Source organism: Bufo bufo, chromosome 2 (assembly GCF_905171765.1).
Source record: "Bufo bufo chromosome 2, aBufBuf1.1, whole genome shotgun sequence".
NCBI lineage: Eukaryota > Metazoa > Chordata > Amphibia > Anura > Bufonidae > Bufo > Bufo bufo.
Window position 1 is genome coordinate 447623130 of NC_053390.1, and position 19740 is coordinate 447642869.

General features: G+C 45.3%; 1 protein-coding gene across 2 annotated transcripts in view; it reads right to left on the bottom strand.

Moving 5' to 3' along the window:
* The window catches only part of R3HDM4 (R3H domain containing 4), a 71681-nt gene that overhangs the window by 16530 nt on the left and 35411 nt on the right, over positions 1 to 19740 (bottom strand). For both annotated transcript variants that reach the window (XM_040417534.1, XM_040417533.1), the window contains exons 2-5: positions 13791 to 13945; positions 10291 to 10409; positions 4089 to 4206; positions 3560 to 3645 (exon numbers count right to left, since the gene is read on the bottom strand). In XM_040417534.1, coding sequence (XP_040273468.1) covers positions 3560 to 3645; positions 4089 to 4206; positions 10291 to 10409; positions 13791 to 13945 — 478 coding nt within the window. The remainder of the gene's footprint in view (positions 1 to 3559; positions 3646 to 4088; positions 4207 to 10290; positions 10410 to 13790; positions 13946 to 19740) is intronic.

Here is a 19740-nt window from a genome sequence, read left to right on the forward strand (position 1 = left end):
CAGATCAATTAGATGGAATGTTATTTTTTCATATGGAGGTTTAAAAAAAAAATATAAAAATGTAGTTTAACCCTTTCACTTCCAAGAACACATGTAATGCAACAGGATTTTAAAGGGTTTCTGTCATCAGAAAAATGGTTATGTAGCTGGCTGACATTAGCGATGTGCATAACTGTATGACTTATATCTCCCTGCCTGCCGCCGTTCGCGCTAAATAATGACTTTTATAATATGCAAATGAGCCTCGAGGTGCTAGTGGGGCGTTGCTGCAGCACCTAGAGGCTCCGTCCTCTCTCACTGTTTGGCACGCCCTTGTAAAGGTGATTGACATCCTCGGTCTCCTCCGTGCCCCGCAAATCCTGCGCCGTCCATTTTAGTATTAGGAGCAGTGAGTGAAGGACGCTCACCTGCTGCCATCCTTCACTCACTGCGCCTAATACTAAAATGGACGGCGCAGGCGCGGGATACGGAGGAGACCGAGGATGTCAATCACCTTTACAAGGGCGTGCCAAAGGGAGAGAGGACGGAGCCTCTAGGTGCTGCAAAAAACGTAGATTGTCCAGCTTTACCTCGCAGTGCGTGTTTTATTAGGAAACGTGCTTAAAAACCAAACATCAGGCTCATTTCATCAACATGTTTCGGATCAACATATATTACAGATCCTTCCTCTGGGTGCTGCAGCGACGCCCCACTAGCACCTAGAGGCTCATTTGCATATTATAAAAGTCATTATTTAGCGCGAACGGCGGCAGGCAGGGAGATATAAGTCATACAGTTATGCTCATCGCTAATGTCAGCCAGCTACATAACCATTTTTCTGATGACAGAAACCCTTCAAATGCCTTCTGCGGTGTTAATATCTTACAGAGTCCATTATCGTCATCTATCCCGCTATACCGCCTCCAGTGATGCTCCATTGCTTAGGAGGGATATATATAAAACTTTGGATTGGATGGGGTGTTTTTTTTTTTTTTAAACTCATCTCTACCAGAGAGATGAGCAGTTGCACGTGGAATCAGCCTCTGCAACTAAGCAGGACATCAGTGTAATCTTTGAGAGGACTACTGTTATCTGGACAATAGAGATTTTTGGTATATTATGTTCACGTATTCACCAGTACACATGTGCATGAAGGCTACACATCTGGAACTTATTTTTAGGAGGTGCTGGTGTCTCGGGGTTTGTTTAGGTCAGACTATTGATCACAAACTAGAATTTTTTTTAATTTTCTTTTGCTTTGATGGAAAACTACACAAAAGGTACTGTGGGGATTCGCTCTGGTAGTTAGGACTAGCGGATGCAGTATAGAAGCAAAGTACACAGTTCTTGAATCAAACAGCGGTCTTTATTCACACATTGGTGTTTAACAAAATGCAGATAATGTGTATCACAAAACGCAGGTAGCTTGGTGTTTGTTCACAGACAAGGAAAGTCCATAAGCAATAAAAAGTCACCTTTTCTCCTGGGTGTTAATTCACACCCTGTTAGCAGTTAAGCCTCATCAAGTCCATAGGCGGCCTGTTCGCCTTTAGAGGGGCCAAAGTCCTCCAGCCGGGCTCAAACCTCAAATCCCAGCACAGCCCTGAGTTCACAGCACACAGACTCCTGAGCTCCACTGTCAGAGGGAGGTAAATCCACCACAGCTGGCAGTGCTGGCTGGTTTTTATGCCTGGAACTAGGGCTGTTGCGATACCAAATTTTTGATTCGATTTCGATACCATAAAAAAAAAAGTATTGCGATACTCGATACCATATGAAAAAAATAAAACACCAAAAAAGCCACGTGCATTCCGCATTTAAAAAAATGGCAAATCACGCAGTTTTTATTTTTTCTGTTCTGGCGTTCACCGCATAGATTTTTAAAAAATATTTTAATACTTTGGACTTTTCGGACGTGGCGATATGTGATATGTTTATTTATTTATTGTTTATATATATATGTAAAATTGGAAAAGGATGTGATTTATACTAAATATTTTGGTATTCTTTATTTTTACTTTTTATTTAATACTATTTCCCCCCTTAGGGGCTAGAACCTGGGATCTTTTAATCCATTGTCCTATGCACCATGATAGAGCTCTATCAGGGTGAATAGGACCTCACACTCTCCCTGCTGCTCTGTGCACACAGCATCAGGGATGTTACCATGGCAGCCAGGGCTTCAGTAGCGTCCTGGCTACCATGGTAACTTATCAGAGCCCCAGGATTACACTGCTGGGGCTCTGATCAGAAGCTGCCACGGCCACCAATGAGAAGGGGAGGGGACCCTGTGGCCACTGCCACCAATGATTTTAATACTGGGGGGGTTGAGGGCGGCGGGCGCACTGCGCCACCAATGATAATTAACCTTTAATACAGGAGGCGGGTGCCTGCAGCAGATCAGCGGCAGTTAACTCCTCAGGTGCTGCACCTGAGGGGTTAACTGCCGCTGATCGCAGCTCCCTGTCAGAGGCAGGGTGCCGGCTATTTGATTCTGCTGCCAGCACCTGCCTCCTGTATTCAAAGTTAAAGACGACCTTTCATGGGTTCGGACTTTGTTAAGTAGCAGGCTACATAGAGCGGCGCCCAAGGATCTCCCTGCACTTACTATTATTCCTGGGCGCCGCTCCGTTCACCCGCTGTGGCCCAGTTACCGTCTCCTGCTCCGTATGCTAATTACTACTATCGGAGCAATGGGGAGGAGACATCGCCCTTTCTCCTGGGCGTTCCTTCTCCCTGGCTGTGACGTTCTGCGCTGCGATTGGACAGCGCTACAGCCAGGGAGAAGAAAAGCCCAGGAGAGAAGCTGATGTCTCCTCCCCATTGCTCCGATAGTAGTAATTAGCATACGGAGCAAGAGACGGTAACTGGGCCACAGCGGGCGAACGGAGCGGCACCCAGGAATAATAGTAAGTGCAGGGAGATCCCTGGGCGCCACTCTATGTAGCCTGCTACTTAAAGTCTGGACCCATGAAAGCTCCTATCATTGGTGGCGCAGTGCGCCTGCCCCTCCTCCGCCCCTCTCTCTTTATAGGCAGCGCGGCACAGGGGGGAGGGAGAGACTGCTTCCTTCTCCCCTGTGCTGCTGAGGGAACATGAGCACGCCGACAGCAGCACACTCATGTTCTGTGATACTAGACTGCGCAGCAGCGCAGCCCAGTATCGTATCGATACCGGAACAAAAGTATTGATTGGGTATCGAAATTTCGATACCCGCAACAACCCTACCTGGAACATGGGGAGTAGTCACCCACCCAGCACTTTGACTACTCCCAGTAAGAGCCGTCCCGGATCAGCTATGACAGCCATGCTAAATCTCACAGTGTCAATTAGCAATAGCTGCTGCTGACACATAAAATACCGGCTCTTACTTCACCGAGGCCAGGAACCTCGGTGACACATACCTTCCATCCACGATGATTCCAGGTACCTTCTTACAGACCCCTTTACTGTAAAGAGCTGGTTGGCTTTACCACAATATGCCCTGTATCTACTTATTTGGGTTTTTAAAAGTGTAAAACTTGTTCTGGCAGTGACAGCATTAAAATGATTAAGAGTGAGGAAATTAAAAATTACTAACCATTGGTATCTGGCGTCTTTTCAGGGTGCAACGTAGACTCCGGCTGATCCTCTGATAACACTCCTCAGGGGTATAAGCAGGATCTTCTAAAATGGTGGAAAGAAAATTAAAGAGAAACACTCACCAAAAAAAAAAAAAAAAAAAAATTAGAGAGGGGAAAAAAAAAGAAAAAGAGACCTTATATGCTCTGAAGTTACCACTACACACCCTCACAGGAGGGGCCTGCACAGTGAAGTCATAATCCTATCTGGTATACAGTAGATCAAAAACTCAGTGCTTTATCCCTAACCACAAGAACTTGCGATTAGTTACAAGATCTCTCAGTTTAGAAATACAAAGATGCTTGCACTTGCTGAAATACACAATCGGGAATGGACAACAGCAGATTTTGCAGGCACTTGATCAGTGCTGAGACAGAGGCTGGACTGCATGGGCATCCACAAGGTGACGCCAGGACGGGAAAGATTTTACATACATATTAGTAAATGTTATTCACAGATGCTACATCAGATAATAAGCACTCAAATACCTGTCCTCTCATCCTTGCATTTATTCATCTTCTCTCTAGGTTTCCTCACTTCCTGCTCCAGGTAAAAGAGCACTTTCTCCTGCTCTTCTCCAGAACGGTTCATAAAATCATTCCAAATCTGTGCGGAGACAAAGAAATAAAAAAACACACTAAAAGCCACTGCACTATTACAAAATGACTACAGCAGACAGGGTCTAAATCTAAATCATTTATACTGGTTTTACTTTTTTACTGTTGTAATCACCATTTAGTATGTGTTGCACAATTTACAACGCAGTCCAGTGCACATCTTGCATGATGTATGCAGTCCTGGAAATTACCCGTTTGGAATCGCAGATCGAGTCTCTAAATGGGCAAGTTGCAACACTGAGAGGCATTGATAATTTGCAAAAGAGTTTGCTTCTCACCGAGCAAGCACTCTTTGGGGTAGATGAGGGGGAGGGTGACAGAGAGGAGGCTGAGGAAAGTGAGGTAGCTAGCTGGGTAAAAGTTAGAAAGCGGGGTAGAGGGAAGAGTGCCAGGGAGGCTAGCCCTGATCTGACACACCCCAACCAGTTTGCACGTTTGGCAGAGGAGGGGGATGTCAGTCCGGGGACGGCACTGCTGCAGCCAGACACTTCCTCTGCCAGTCAGGGGAATGTCAGCTCCAGTAAGCAGGGAACCAGGAGAGCAGGGCAGGCCAGACAGGTGCTGGTAGTGGAAGACTCCATTATTAGGGGAACAGATAAGGAAATCTGTCACAAAGACCGTGATCGCCGAACAGTGTGCTGTCTTCCTGGCGCTAGAGTTCGACACATCGCGGATCGGGTTGACAGATTACTGGGAGGGGCTGGAGACGATCCAGCGGTCATGGTCCATATCGGAACCAATGACAAAGTTAGAGGTAGGTGGAGAGTCCTTAAAAATGATTTCAGGGATTTAGGTCAAAAGCTAAGGGCAAGGACCTCAAAGGTAGTATTTTCCGAAATACTGCCTGTACCACGAGCCACACAAGAAAGGCAGCGGGAGATTAGGGAGATTAACAAGTGGCTCAAGAACTGGTGTAGGAAGGAGGGGTTTGGGTTCCTGGAGAACTGGGCCGACTTCTCTATCGGCTACAGGCTCTATCGTAGGGACGGGCTGCACCTCAATGGGGGAAGGGGCAGCTGTGCTGGGGAGAAAGATGGCTAGAAGGTTGGAGGAGTGTTTAAACTAGGGACTGGGGGGGAGGGTAATTACGTTATAGGAGGGGAAGATAGTGCAGATAGAGACCGGGGGCAAGGTAATAAGAATGGGGGAGGAATGGAAGGAGGGACTAGAACAGTTCAGAAGGAAAGGTGTAGGGTAAAAAATATGCATAAACCTCTCAAATGTATGTATACTAATGCCAGAAGCCTGACTAATAAAACTGGTGAACTGGAATTAGTGATGTGTGAGGAGGACTATGACATAGTGGGAATAACTGAGACATGGCTGGATGATAGCTATGACTGGGCAGTTAATGTACAAGGTTACAGTCTGTTTAGAAAGGATCGTCAAAACCGGAGAGGGGGAGGGGTTTGCCTTTATGTAAAGTCCTGTCTAAAGCCCACACTCCGTGAAGATATAAGTGAGGGACATGAACATGTGGAGTCACTGTGGGTAGAGATACATGGAGCTAAAAACAACAATAAATTACTAATAGGAGTTTACTATAAACCACCTAATATACCAGAGTCCACAGAAAATCTACTACTAAACGAGATAGACGAGACGGCAAATCATAATGAGGTGGTTATTATGGGGGACTTCAACTACCCAGATATAGACTGGGAAACTGAAACTTGTATATCTCATAAGGGAAACAGGTTCGTGGCAATAACCAAAGACAATTACCTCTCCCAACTGATTCAGGACCCGACTAGAGGGACGGCCATACTGGACTTAGTATTAACCAATAGACCTGACAGAACAGATGTGCAGGTCGGGGGACACCTGGGAAATAGTGACCATAAAGTAATAACCTTCCAATTATCTCTTAACAGAGCGTTTCTACAGGGAGGAACAAAAATACCAAAACTTCAAAAAAGCTAAATTTAGCCAACTAAGAGAGGCCATAGGCCTAACTAACTGGGACAAAGTCCTCACAAATACAGACACAAAATGGGATATCTTTAAAAACATCCTAAAATCTCATTGTGAGAGGTACATACCGTATAGTAATAAAAGGTTAAGGAACAAAAAGAAACCAATGTGGATAAATAGAACTGTAAAGAAAGCAATAAATGACAAAAAGAAAGCATATAAAACACTAAAACAGGAGGGTAGCACGGAAGCACTGAAAAACTATAAGGAAAAAAATAGAACATGTAAAAAACAAATAAAAGCGGCCAAACTAGAGACCGAGAGATTAATTGCCAAAGAGAGTAAAACTAACCCAAAAATGTTCTTCAATTATATAAATGTTAAAAAGTATAAATCTGAAGGTGTCGGCCCTTTAAAGAGTAATGAGGGGGGAGTCGCAGAGAGCGACGAGGAGAAAGCAAAGCTGTTAAATATTTTTTTCTCCAATGTATTCACTGAGGAAAATAAATTGTCAGATGACATGCAGAATGCAAAAATAAATTCCCCATTAAAAGTGTCCTGTCTGACCCAGGAAGAAGTACATCAGCGACTTAAAAAGATTAAAATAGACAAATCGCCAGGACCGGATGACATACACCCCCGTATCCTAAAGGAATTAAGTAATGTCATAGCCAGACCCTTATTTCTGATTTTTGCGGACTCTATACTGACAGGGAATGTTCCACAGGATTGGCGCGTGGCATATGTGGTGCCAATATTCAAAAAGGGGCCAAAAACAGAGCCTGGAAACTATAGGCCGGTAAGTTTAACATCTGTTGTGGGTAAACTGTTTGAAGGTTTTCTGAGAGATGCTATATTAGAGCATCTCAACGGAAATAAGCAAATAACACCATATCAGCATGGCTTCGTGAGGGATCGGTCATGTCAGACTAATTTAATCAGTTTCTATGAGGAGGTAAGTTCTAGACTTGACAGCGGTGAATCAATGGATGTCGTATATCTGGACTTCTCCAAAGCATTTGACACTGTACCACATAAAAGGTTAGTATATAAAATGAGAATGCTCGGACTGGGAGAAAACATCTGTATGTGGGTAAGTAACTGGCTGAGTGATAGAAAACAGAGGGTGGTTATTAACGGTGCACACTCAGATTGGGTCACTGTTACTAGTGGAGTACCTCAGGGGTCAGTATTGGGCCCTATTCTCTTCAATATATTTATTAATGATCTTGTAGAAGGCTTGCATGGTAAAGTATCAATTTTCGCAGATGACACTAAACTGTGTAAAGTAATTAACACTGAAGAGGACAGTATACTACTACAGAGGGATCTGGATAGATTGGAGGCTTGGGCAGATAAGTGGCAGATGAGGTTTAACACTGATAAATGTAAAGTTATGCACATGGGAAGGAAAAATGCAAGTCACCCGTACATACTAAATGGTAAAACACTCGGTAACACTGACATGGAAAAGGATCTAGGAATTTTAATAAACAGCAAACTAAGCAGCAAAAACCAGTGTCAGGCAGCTGCTGCCAAGGCCAACAAGATAATGGGTTGCATCAGAAGGGGCATAGATTCCCGTGATATGAACATAGTCCTACCACTTTACAAATCGCTAGTCAGACCACACATGGAATACTGTGTACAGTTCTGGGCTCCTGTAAACAAGGCAGACATAGCAGAGCTGGAGAGGGTTCAGAGGAGGGCAACTAAAGTAATAACTGGAATGGGGCAACTACAGTACCCTCAAAGATTATCAAAATTAGGGTTATTTACTTTAGAAAAAAGACGACTGAGGGGAGATCTAATTAATATGTATAAATATATCAGGGGTCAGTACAGAGATCTATCCCATCAGCTATTTATCCCCAGGACTGTGACTGTGACGAGGGGACATCCTCTGCGTCTGGAGGAAAGAAGGTTTGTACACAAACATAGAAGAGGATTCTTTACGGTAAGAGCAGTGAGACTATGGAACTCTCTGCCTGAGGAGGTGGTGATGGTGAGTACAATAAAGGAATTCAAGAGGGGCCTGGACGTATTTCTGGAGCTTAATAATATTACAGGCTATAGCTACTAGAGAGGGGTCGCTGATCCAGGGAGTTATTCTGATTGCATGATTGGAGTCGGGAAGGAATTTTTTATTCCCCTAAAGTGGAGAAAATTGGCTTCTACCTCACAGGGTTTTTTGCCTTCCTCTGGATCAACTTGCAGGATAACAGGCCGAACTGGATGGACAAATGTCTTTTTTCGGCCTTATGTACTATGTTACTATGTATTATATAACTAAATCCAGCAAGTACAATGGTTATTATTACATTATACTTATTTTGAGCTAAAAATCATTTTTTCAATTGGTGTTTATTACAAATATATAAACCTTTTTTCTGTACAGGGCTGAGATGCTCTAATAGAGGGATCTGAATTTTCTCTCTGCTCTGTCAGCCAGCTAATCTGACAGGCTCCTTATCTCTGCTCTCTGACATTATAAACACTCATTATAGCTCAAGTCTTTATCTTACTAATAAGAATGTGGCTTAAAGGGGTTCCAGTATCTACAACAGCCCCCCATGTGCTGGGCCCCTCCGTGGGAATATACTTACCCTGCGGCGCTCCTCGTCCCCGCTGTGGTGCAGGGAACAGGAGCGCCGCGGGAAGCGGTGTAAGTATATTCCCACAGATGGCCCTGGCATATGGGGGGAGGGGGGGGGGGCTGTTGTAGATACTGGATAACCCTTTTAAATAAGTGTTTATGACCTCTTAGAAGTTTACAGAGAAGGGTAATTAGATGACTGGCACAAGGTGAGAGTACCAGTCACACAGTTAAAGGGTTAACTGTTTTTCTGTGACTGAACAGCTTAATATTTTTAATAAAGGCCAATTGAAAATATGATTTTTAGCCAAAAATAAGTTAAATGCAATCATAAAAATGGACACCGGTGACTCCAAACGGTGTACATAGCCTTTAAAGATTCCAGTGGCATATCCACCGACTGCCAAAAATGCCCGATAGGTGCGGGTTTCACCTCTTGGAAAGGGGATCCATTGACCACTGCCAATTCACAGCGGCTGCAGCCCCCAACAGAATTTAGAGAGTTATAGAAGAAAATGTGTAAGCTGTAACTTCTATACATTTCAATGGAAAGACACAGCCACCATCCACTAGACTTCTCACTATTTACCGCAGGCCCAGTGATGTCACGACTAGTATCAACTTGTCCCGGGTGTCGGACCCCCGCCGATCAGATGCGGATGATCTATCCAGAGGATAGATCATCAGTTTAAACAAACTGCAGAACCCCTTTAATACTTTTGTATAGGTATTGAATTACCTAGTAATTGCAGCATGTCCTTTCCTCCCCCAGGCATTTCAGTGGTGCGGCTAAAACAGGTGTCCTCCGTCTGCTATCTTCTATATACAGAATACGGAGAACGTAGTAGTGCGCTGTCCCGAACACTGCGTGTGCGCTCCCGTTGGACCGGGATAGTGTCGATATTCGCAATAAAAAACTTGCGATCAACCACTCAGGAGGAAGAGGGCGTGTTTAAGTCTGGAGAAAGCCGATTGGTTGGGGTGAGGCTGTGCGTTCCCGAGATGAGCCAAATGAATTCTGGGTAGTTAGGGAGGGAGGTCTTAGCCTCAGGTTAAGGGCATCGGTGGCCATCTTGAGAAGATAGTCAGAAAGAAGTCTTGTAAAGGGAGCGGTTGCTATGGACGGAATCTTATTAAACAGCTAGTACTAACATTGGTTTGACTGGAAAGGGATGCAAATGAGCTCTTAACAAGCTCTGCCTCTAATGCCACCAGATGCAAGGCAGCTATCCTATAAGTCAATGTTCAGCTCTTTAGCTAAGCCTTGAGACATGACTCTGATATTAAATAAGCCAGCAACTCATCTGCAGACAGCTGTTTCGGGGTGACTGCCCCTCATCAGTGCAGAGCAGAGAGTACTGGCTTGACTGGGTGAGAGGCCTGTCAGGGTTAGGGGGTACTATCTCTCCTTGGGGAGAGAGTGCCTTAATCAGCGTGAGGAGACTTATAGGCCATGCATGCTCCTCTGGAATTCTGGGAGGGAAGGGATGCAAATGAGCTCTTTACAAGCTCTGCCTCTAATGCCACCAGATGTAAGGCAGCTATCTAATGCCTATAACTTACCTCAATGTATATCTCATTATTGCAGGCTTCTGCAAATATGCTGGGAGATGCACACATGTAAGAGTCAACGTCATCCATAACACACTCATCCCGTTCTAGCAAACTCATTAGATAGCGATCTGCAAAAAAATAAAATAAAATTAATGTCACTTATCTTAAAAGAGGCAGATCTGCTGCGTTTTAATATATATATTTATAACTCCCTTATTCAATTATATTCCTACAGTAAATCAAAGTTAGGCATAATGAGAGCGGTGGATGGACCATTTGGGCAGTTCCATAGTGCCCAAGGACATAGGGAGCCCACAACCACTTGACATCCATATGCTCCACACTAAAACTTGAATGACTGCTCTCCATTCCTTTAGGCTCAGTTCACACCTGAGCGTTTTACAGCGCGTTCCTACGCGCTGTAAAACGCTCAACAAGGAGAAACCAATGCTTCCCTATGGGAATGGTTCTCACCTGGGCTTTTTACAGCGCGTACGATCGCGCTGTAAAACGCCCGACGCTCACACAAGTACAGGAGCGTTTTTTTTGGGCGCTTGTCGCGCGTTCCCGTACATAGACTTTCGGGAACGCGTGACACTGTGTGTACACTTGTCTCTGTATGCGCGCTTGTAAACGCCCGTACAATCGCGCATACAGAGCGCTCCTTTCAGAACGCTCAGGTGTGAACTGAGCCTTAGGTAGCACTGGCATGTGAGACTCCAAACCGCAACAAGCCCAAAATATCATCAGCTGTTCCTAGAGAAACCATATGAACATCATGTGGCTTTTTCATATATCTGCTCAAATGTTTTAAAACATCCAAGTAGCTGCAGAAGCGTGGCAGGGCTCCACCACTGTTATGGAAAGGGGACATAAAAAAACTAAAACATTTCAGTTGCACAATGTGGTTATATAAAATTAAAGATGACCTGTCGCCTCTCCAGACATGTCTATTTTAGTAACTACTTACATTTTCCATGTAACAATTCTGGAGCATCTATTCTCAACTGTGTTGTACCATTCAGTTATTATTTCTACTAGAAGGTTATGAATGAATCGTCAGCAGATGGTACAGACAAGTTTTACCAGTTGGTGGTGTGTCTCTGCATAGTCTGATACCAGCAGCAATGATTGGACAGAGTAAGACACACCCCATCTGGTAACACCCACCTGGACCTTCATTGCAGACTGCTAGCAATTCATTAATAAGTTCTAGAAGGAATAAAGGAATGGCACAACATAGAGCCATAAGAATGGATGCTTTAGAACTATTACATGGGGAATGCAAGTAGTTACTAAAACAGACATGTCAGGATTGGCGACAGGTCCTAGTTAAAACAAAAAAACAATCTTAAATAAAAGTGACATAAAAATAAAGTCTTATATCTCACCGAAAAAAGGCACAAAAATTATTTATATAACCAAATGGAAAAAATGTTAGACTTTCAAAGACTCAAGTTCCAAAAAAAAAGAAAAAAGAAAAAGAAAATGAGACGGAAAGGGGGGCGGGGGTTTGAGTAAAATGAGCCTGGTTGAACAAGTTAAAGCAGTTGTCCCAGAATTACATCAGCAGGGACCCCCCCCCCTCCCATCTGTTGCACCCCCCTGAACACAAGGATGGGGTCCTGTGCCCCTATTTGAAAGGTTGGTGGTTGAGCATGTGCACAGTGTTCTGCTTTCGCTGGCAGTGCCATAGACTTTGATTGGATCAGTAGTGCACATGCTCAACAGCTGCTTCATTCAAATTGGGGGCATTGAACCCTGGTTTTGTGAACGGTGTAGTCCCAGCGGTCAGACCTTTATTACCAATTCTGTGGGCAGGTGACGACTGGCCATTCTGGGAATACTCCCTTTAATGCAAGTAACCAGGGTGGATTTGATTTAAATCAAACTGATTTAAATCACGATTAAATCACTAGTCAGTAAGGCTTGATTTAAATCATAGTTTTCTACATAAAGACTAATTCTTGCTGGTATAACTTATAATATGCAAGTAGATTTTTAGAATAACAACTTTTCATATTAGGCCTCATGCACACGACAGTTGTTTTTTGTGTCCGCAAATTGTGCGTCTGCCCCAAAAAAACGGATGCGGCATCCGTTTTTTTTGGAGGATCCATTTTTTTACACAGATCCCTTGTAATAAATGCCTATCCTTGTCCACAAATGTGAAAAAAGTAGGACATGCACTATTTTTTTTGCTGAAGGGAAACATGGACAACGGACGCGGAACACAAACGGATAAACTATCAGCATTTTTTTGCTGACCCATTGAAATGAATGGGTCCCCATCCTATCCGCAAAAAAAAAGGAACGGAGGCCGAGAAAAACAACTGTCGTGTGCATGAGGCCTTAGTTTGATTAGGTTGATTCTGTATTCATAGGTTTGTAGAAGTTAGGATTAAGGTCTTTTTCTCAATTCTGTTCATGTTATAACATTTTTGCTGTGAAGAAGAGGCATGTGATCTCTGCTGAGTCGAATTCAGTTTTGAGAACTGCAAAAGTAAACCAAGCATCTGTGATAATATCTTGTAGGCAGAGAAACTGCCCAATAATCTTACAAAAATCCCTGGAAGAGCATGACATTGTGAATGGATTAATGGAATTCAAATCTTACAAGCAGCTTAGGCCTCTTTCACACTTGCGTTGTTGGGATCCGGCATGCACTTCCGTTGCCGGAGGTGCCTGCCGGATCCGTAACAACGCAAGTGTACTGAAAGCATTTGAAGACGGAACCGTCTTCCAAATGCTTTCAGTGTTACTATGGCACACAGGACGCTATTAAAGTCCTGGTTGCCATAGTAGGAGCGGGGAGCGGGGGAGCAGTATACTTACAGTCCGTGCGGCTCCCCGGGCGCTCCAGAATGACGTCAGAGCGCCCCATGCGCATGGATGACGTGATCCATGTGATCACGTGATCCATGCGCTTGGGGCGCCCTGACGTCACTCTGGAGCGCCCGGGGAGCCGCACGGACGGTAAGTATACTGCTCCCCCGCTCCCCGCTACACTTACCATGGCTGTCAGGACTTTAGCGTCCCGGCAGCCATGGTAACCACTCTGAAAAAGCTAAATGTCGGGTCCGGCAATGCGCCGAAACGACGTTTAGCTTAAGGCCGGGTCCGGATCAATGCCTTTCAATGGGCATTGATCCCGGATCCGGCCTTGCGGCAAGTCTTCAGGATTTTTGGCCGGAGCAAAAAGCGCAGCATGCTGCGGTATTTTCTCCGGCCAAAAAACGTTCCGTACCGGAACTGAAGACATCCTGATGCATCCTGAACGGATTTCTCTCCATTCAGAATGCATTAGGATAATCCTGATCAGTATTCTTCCGGCATAGAGCCCCGACGACGGAACTCTATGCCGGAAGACAATAACGCAGGTGTGAAAGAGCCCTAAACTAGTCAAATTTGTTCTAATAGTCCTGTCACTACAAGACAGCTTCTTAAGGGGAGGTGCCGTGCAGAATTTTTCTACTCTGCAAACGGCACCGTCCCATGGATATTCTCACTGTTTTCCAGGCGACGAAGACTCTTGCGCCCTTTAGCTTTAGGAGTCAGATCAGAGTTTCGGATTGCACGGTTTATATAGTACTGCTTGCGCTTAGCACTAGAAGTCTTCTTGGATGGAGAGCTTGGCAAAGGAGATAGGCAATCCTCGATCAACCTGAAGAAGGAAAAAAATAATAATAATAATCTGTGTACTGTAGATTACAGTGTGTGAAACTGAAGAATATAACATCTATTAATTCTTGAGTGACCATCACCAGAACACATTAGGTTCTGTTCACACTACAGTTGCGGCTTCTGTTATAAACTAAAGACAATGCAATACCAGATCAGTTGTACAACGGATACCAATGGTGCCCAACAGACCTTACTGAATTCTAAAAGAATCCAGGTTCAATCGTGGTGGTGGTCATTTTGCTGGGAAGTGCTGGGAAGCGTAGGAGCCTTGAAGAACAAAGGGGGTCCCTTTATATGCACCCCTTACATGTGACAAAGACTGCATCAGAGGCCTACGTCATAAACTAATCTGATGGCCACTCAAGCTAGACCTTGGCTGCCATGCTACATGACAAATGTGTTTTATGTGAACATCTGTCATTGCAAGGACGTAGCCATAAAATAAATTGCCTAAACATTCTTTTACACAAGTACACTTTTGATTTGCATTTACAAGAAATCTCTAAAAACAGCATTACCATGGCACCCGAGCTCAATCTTAACAGCATGGAATGTGCCCAAAGAGAACACTGTTTTTATAAGGAAAATTATAATAATTTGAGCAGCATAATTGGAAGGCAGTGTCAAAAGATAAAGATGAAAAGCACAAAAAGCTGTACGTGCAATTCAAAGCAGCTATTTACAAAGAGGGTTTCTCTAAGGGCTCGTGTAAACAACCATATTTTTGGATCTACACTACTCACCTACCTAAAATTCACTTTAAGGCTACTTTCACACTAGCGTTTCTATATTCTGGTATTGAGATCTGTCATAGGGTCTCAATACCGGAAAAAAACGCTTCTGTTTTGTCCCGATTCATTGTAACTGAACAGAACGGAATGCTCCAAAATGCATTCCGTTCTCATACCGGAGAGCAAACCGTAGCATGCTGCGGTTTGCTTTCCATCCTGGGATGCGGAGCAACACGGATCAGTCATGACCCACAATGCAAGTCAATGAGGACGGATCAGTTTTCTCCGACACAATAGAAAACAGATCCGTCCCCCATTGACGTTCAATGGAGTTCATGACAGATCCGTCTTGGCTATGTTAAAGATAATACAACAGGATCCGTTCATAACGGATGCAGATGGTTGTATTATCAGTAACAGAAGCGTTTTTGCCGAACACTGCTGGATCCAGCAAAAACGCTAGTGTGAAAGTAGCCTAACCTTTACAGGTGACCTTAATGTGACCTTCTCTAAACTTTTAAATGAACATGTTCAACTGTTTAATGTTTGAGTACTTTTTGCACAACTTGCTGTTCTCTAACAAGGAGTTTAACAGCAAAATTCACAGGCGTTTGATCCATAAATCTCCCAATAAATCTCCCAGTTCAATTAGAATTGGTATTGAAACAGTCCTCCTCATCATGCTGTTCACATTTTGACATCATGAGACCAAGACGACACCTAACAACTGATCAACGTGTTCTCAGACGGAAGTGGCCTCTGAGCTTAGAGTGTCATCACAGGTTGAAACAGAGATAGAGAGACTGGAAGAGTCGCAGAAAGGCATAGGAGAGGACGTACTTTGGCCACATCCCACACTGATGACTGCTTCATTGTGAACAATGCCCTGCAGAACTGGATGATGAATGCCAGACAACTCCAGGCAAATTTAAGGGAGGTGAGAGGCACCCAAGTGTCACGTCAGAGCATTCAAAACCGTTTAAATCAGCGTGGTCTGCGTGCTAGATGACCTGCAAGGGTACCTGACCACAGGCTTCATTGTCTTGCATGGGCCAGGGAGCGACTTCACTGGATGAGGGACCTGTGGGCCTCAGTGCTCTTCACTGATGAAAGTCGATTCACACTAAGCAGAAATGATGGCTGCCAACGATGTTGGAGACGTCAAGGAGAGCGGTATGCATCAGCCACTATGTGAATGGTACAGTGACAAGCCCATACTACTTGAATAACATCATTAACCCAGTCATTGTACCTCTGCAGCAACAACACAGACCTAATTTCATCTTCATAGACGACAATGCGCCAGCTCATCGAGGTCACATCATTAGGGAACGGCTGCTGGAGACTGGGGTACCTGCACTTTCTCCAGACCTGAATCCCAATGAAAACCTATGGAATCAGCCAAGTCACTGTGGAGAGGTTTGTTAGTGCCAGCCTTCTCTGGCAGGAGGAACAGCCTGCCGGATCCGTGCTACCGCTAGTCCACCGTGCCGCCAGAAGTCCACTCCGGCCCCATTCACTATAATGGGGGTGGGCCGGAGGTCCGGCTTCAACACGGCAAACATGCCGAGAGGCGGCCGGAATAAAACTACATGTCGTAGTTATATTCCTGCTGCCTCTCATCATGTTTGCTGTGCTGCAGCACGGTGCACTAGCGGTAGCACGGATCCGGCAGGCTGTTCCCCCGCCGGAACAGCCTGCCAGAGAAGGCTGCCGCTAGTGTGACACTAGCCTAAATTGTTTGAGGTGAAGAAATCACCATTGCATGCTTCTACTTAAATACCCTACTTTCATGATATAATATCACTGTAGCGTGAACTTTTTAAGTTTTCCATAAATTTCACCCGAAAGCCAAATATCTCTGACTTTGTGGGTAGTGTGTCAGATCCGCATTTTCTGCAAATCACACACGAACCCATTCATTTCTATAGGTCTGCAAAACAGACAGCACATAGATGTCATCCGTGTGCTTTCCGCAAATTATAGAACATGTCCTATTCTTGTCCCCAAAATGTACATTAACCACCTCCCGACCGCCTAACGCAGGGATGCGTCCTGCGGGTGGTTTGTTCCTCGTTGACGCATCAGCGCGTCATCTCGCGAGACGCGAGATTACGCGCATAGCCGGCCCGCGCAGTACGGGCCGCCAAAAGTTACAGGAGGAGTTCGTCACCAGCCTGCCAGCCAATGATCATCGCTGGCAGGCTGGTGATTTTCAAAAAAATCGAATCACAAGCCATTTAACACATTAAAAGCAGAGAGCACACATCACTGTGAGTACACCAAACACTACACATTTAGCCCCAGATCACTCCTCCATCACCCCAATTAACCCCTTGATCACCCATGTCAATCACTAGTGAAAGGGAAAAAAAATGATCAGTGTAAACTGTCACTTTCTTTTCCCCACCAGTATTGACTGTTAGGTTTAGATTAGTTTAGGCCCCTTCGGTAGTTAGCTTCAGTTAGCGCCCAGCCCACCGCACCGCAGTCACTGATTCGCTGATTAGCGTATCGCTAATCAGCATTGGTACTTTTATAGTATCTGTAAGTGATCAGAACTGATCACAGTCAGATCTATAATAGTATTAGTGTCACCTTAGCTCGCCCTCCACCCAAAACGCAGTGTTTGCCCGATCAGGCCTGATCGGTCGCCCACACGTGCGTTCACCCACGCCCGCCCCAATGACAAAAATTTTTATTATTTTTTATCACTGCACATTCACTACACAAGCGCTGCGGCTTGCTTTTTTTCTTGGGTAGTCTCAGGGAATACCCCCTAAATTTAGTTGACCAAATGGCAAATAAGGGGTATTCTTCAGAAGAGGCCTACAGGCTTCTGACCCAGTCGGATGAGGAATGGGAACCCTCATCTGACGAATCCAGCGGATTCGAACCTGTAGAAAGCAGTGGCAGTCTGACCCAAAGTTCGGACGATGAGGTTGAGGTCCCCGATACCACCAGGCGAACCCGGCCCTGTGTTGCTAGACATCAGGTTGCGCAGGATCCGCTTCAAGGGCAGCAGAGTGGGGCTGGCGCTGTCGGATTACGTGGTGAGGCATACACCAGCAGCGCAGCCCACCTAGTACCAGCACTGCCGTAGAACATGGTGAAGTGGCGAGCACCAGAAGGGCAGTTGAAGCTGGTACGGTGGCACGTGCAGTAATTCCCCCGTCGCAGCCACCGCACAGACAGGCCCGTAGAGCCCCTAGAGTCCCTGAGGTGCTGGCAAACCCTGATTGACAGCCCCCATCTTCAGCCGCACCAGTAGTTACCCCTTTCACCGCCCAGTCTGGAGTTTGGGTTGAGACAGCTCAGATCGGATCGGCACTGGGGTTTTTTGAGCTGTTCTTCACTGCGGAGCTCTTAGACTTAGTCGTGGCAGAAACAAACCGGTATACCACTCAAATTTATAGCCGCCAACCCGGGAAGCTTTTATGCCCAGTCTTTCCGGTGGAAACCCGTCCAAGTTTCCGAATTTAAAACTTTTCTGGGCCTTCTCCTCAACATGGGCCTGACAAAAAAGCATGAATTGCGGTCATATTGGTCCACGAACCCAATTCATCACATGCCCATGTTCTCTGCTGCCATGTCCAGGACACGATTTGAGACCATCCTGCGTTTCCTGCACTTTAGTGATAATAGCACCTCTCGTCCCAGAGGCCACCCAGCTTTTGACCGGCTCCACAAAATTCGGCCCCTCATAGACCACCTTAACACCAAATTTGCAGATTTGTATACCCCTGAGCAAAACATCTGCATAGACGAGTCCCTGATAAATTTTACCGGGTGCCTTGGCTTCAAACAATACATCCCAAGCAAGCGCGCCCGGTATAGGGTCAAATTGTATAAGCTCTGTGAAAGGGCCACAGGCTATACTCACAAATTTAGTGTCTATGTTAAAGATCAGACCCTGGAGCCGGTGGGTTGCCCTGACTACCTGGGGAGCAGTGGGAAGACAGTCTGGGACTTGGTGTCACCCTTATTTGGCAAGGGGTACCACCTTTATGTGGACAATTTCTACACAAGCTTGCCCCTCTTCAGGCATTTGTTTCTAGAACAGATTGGCTGCTGTGGCACCGCGCGACCTAGTTGCCGGGGATTCCCCCAACGGCTCGTTACCACCCGTCTTGCAAGGGGGGAGAGGGCTGCCTTGTGTAACGAAGAACATGCTCTCCTCCATTCAAGCAGACACAACAATCCAAATTGAACGGGCAACCAGTGTCATTGAAAAGCCCCTCTCAGTCCACGACTATAACCTTCACATGGGAGGGGTGGACTTCAATGACCAGATGTTGGCTCCTTATTTACTGTCCCGCAGAACCAGACGCTGGTATAAGAAGGTGTCTGTATACCTAATTCAATTGGCAATGTACAATAGTTTTGTTCTCTACAGTAAGGCTGGGAGAACAAGATCCTTCCTCAAATTTCAGGAAGAGATCATCGAGAACCTCCTGTATCCAGGAGGTTCTGTGGCCCCATCCACCAGTGTAGTGAGCCGTCTACACGAGCAACATTTCCCCAATGTCGTTGCTGGTACCTCAAACCAACCACCACCCCGAAAAAGATGTTGTGTCTGTAGCAGGAGTGGAATAAGGCGTGACACCCACTATTTCTGTCCTGACTGCCCTGACCACCCTGCCCTATGCTTAGGGGAGTGTTTCCAGAAGTACCAGACACAGGTAACACTTAGCATAGGGATTGCGTTTCACAGGACAGGCACACAGGGCTATTAGGGCCTTTTCACACAGAGCTGCTGCAAACCTCTCCTTTCACCTGGGACAAAGTGCATAATGTACTTCGCCACATCTCTGGGCAATTTGCGCTTTGCACATTGTCCCATGGGGAAGGAGAGGTTTGTCCTATAAAAGGTAAAAAAAAATAATGTTCCAAAAGTTCAATAAAGTTTATAAAAGTTAATGTTCTGTTTCAAATGTTATATAAAGTTAATATTAATAAATTGATTGCGTTGCGGCCTGTTTTTTTTTTTTTTTTTACCTTCTAGGTGGACCAACCGATGAACCAGCTGCAGCACTGATGTGCA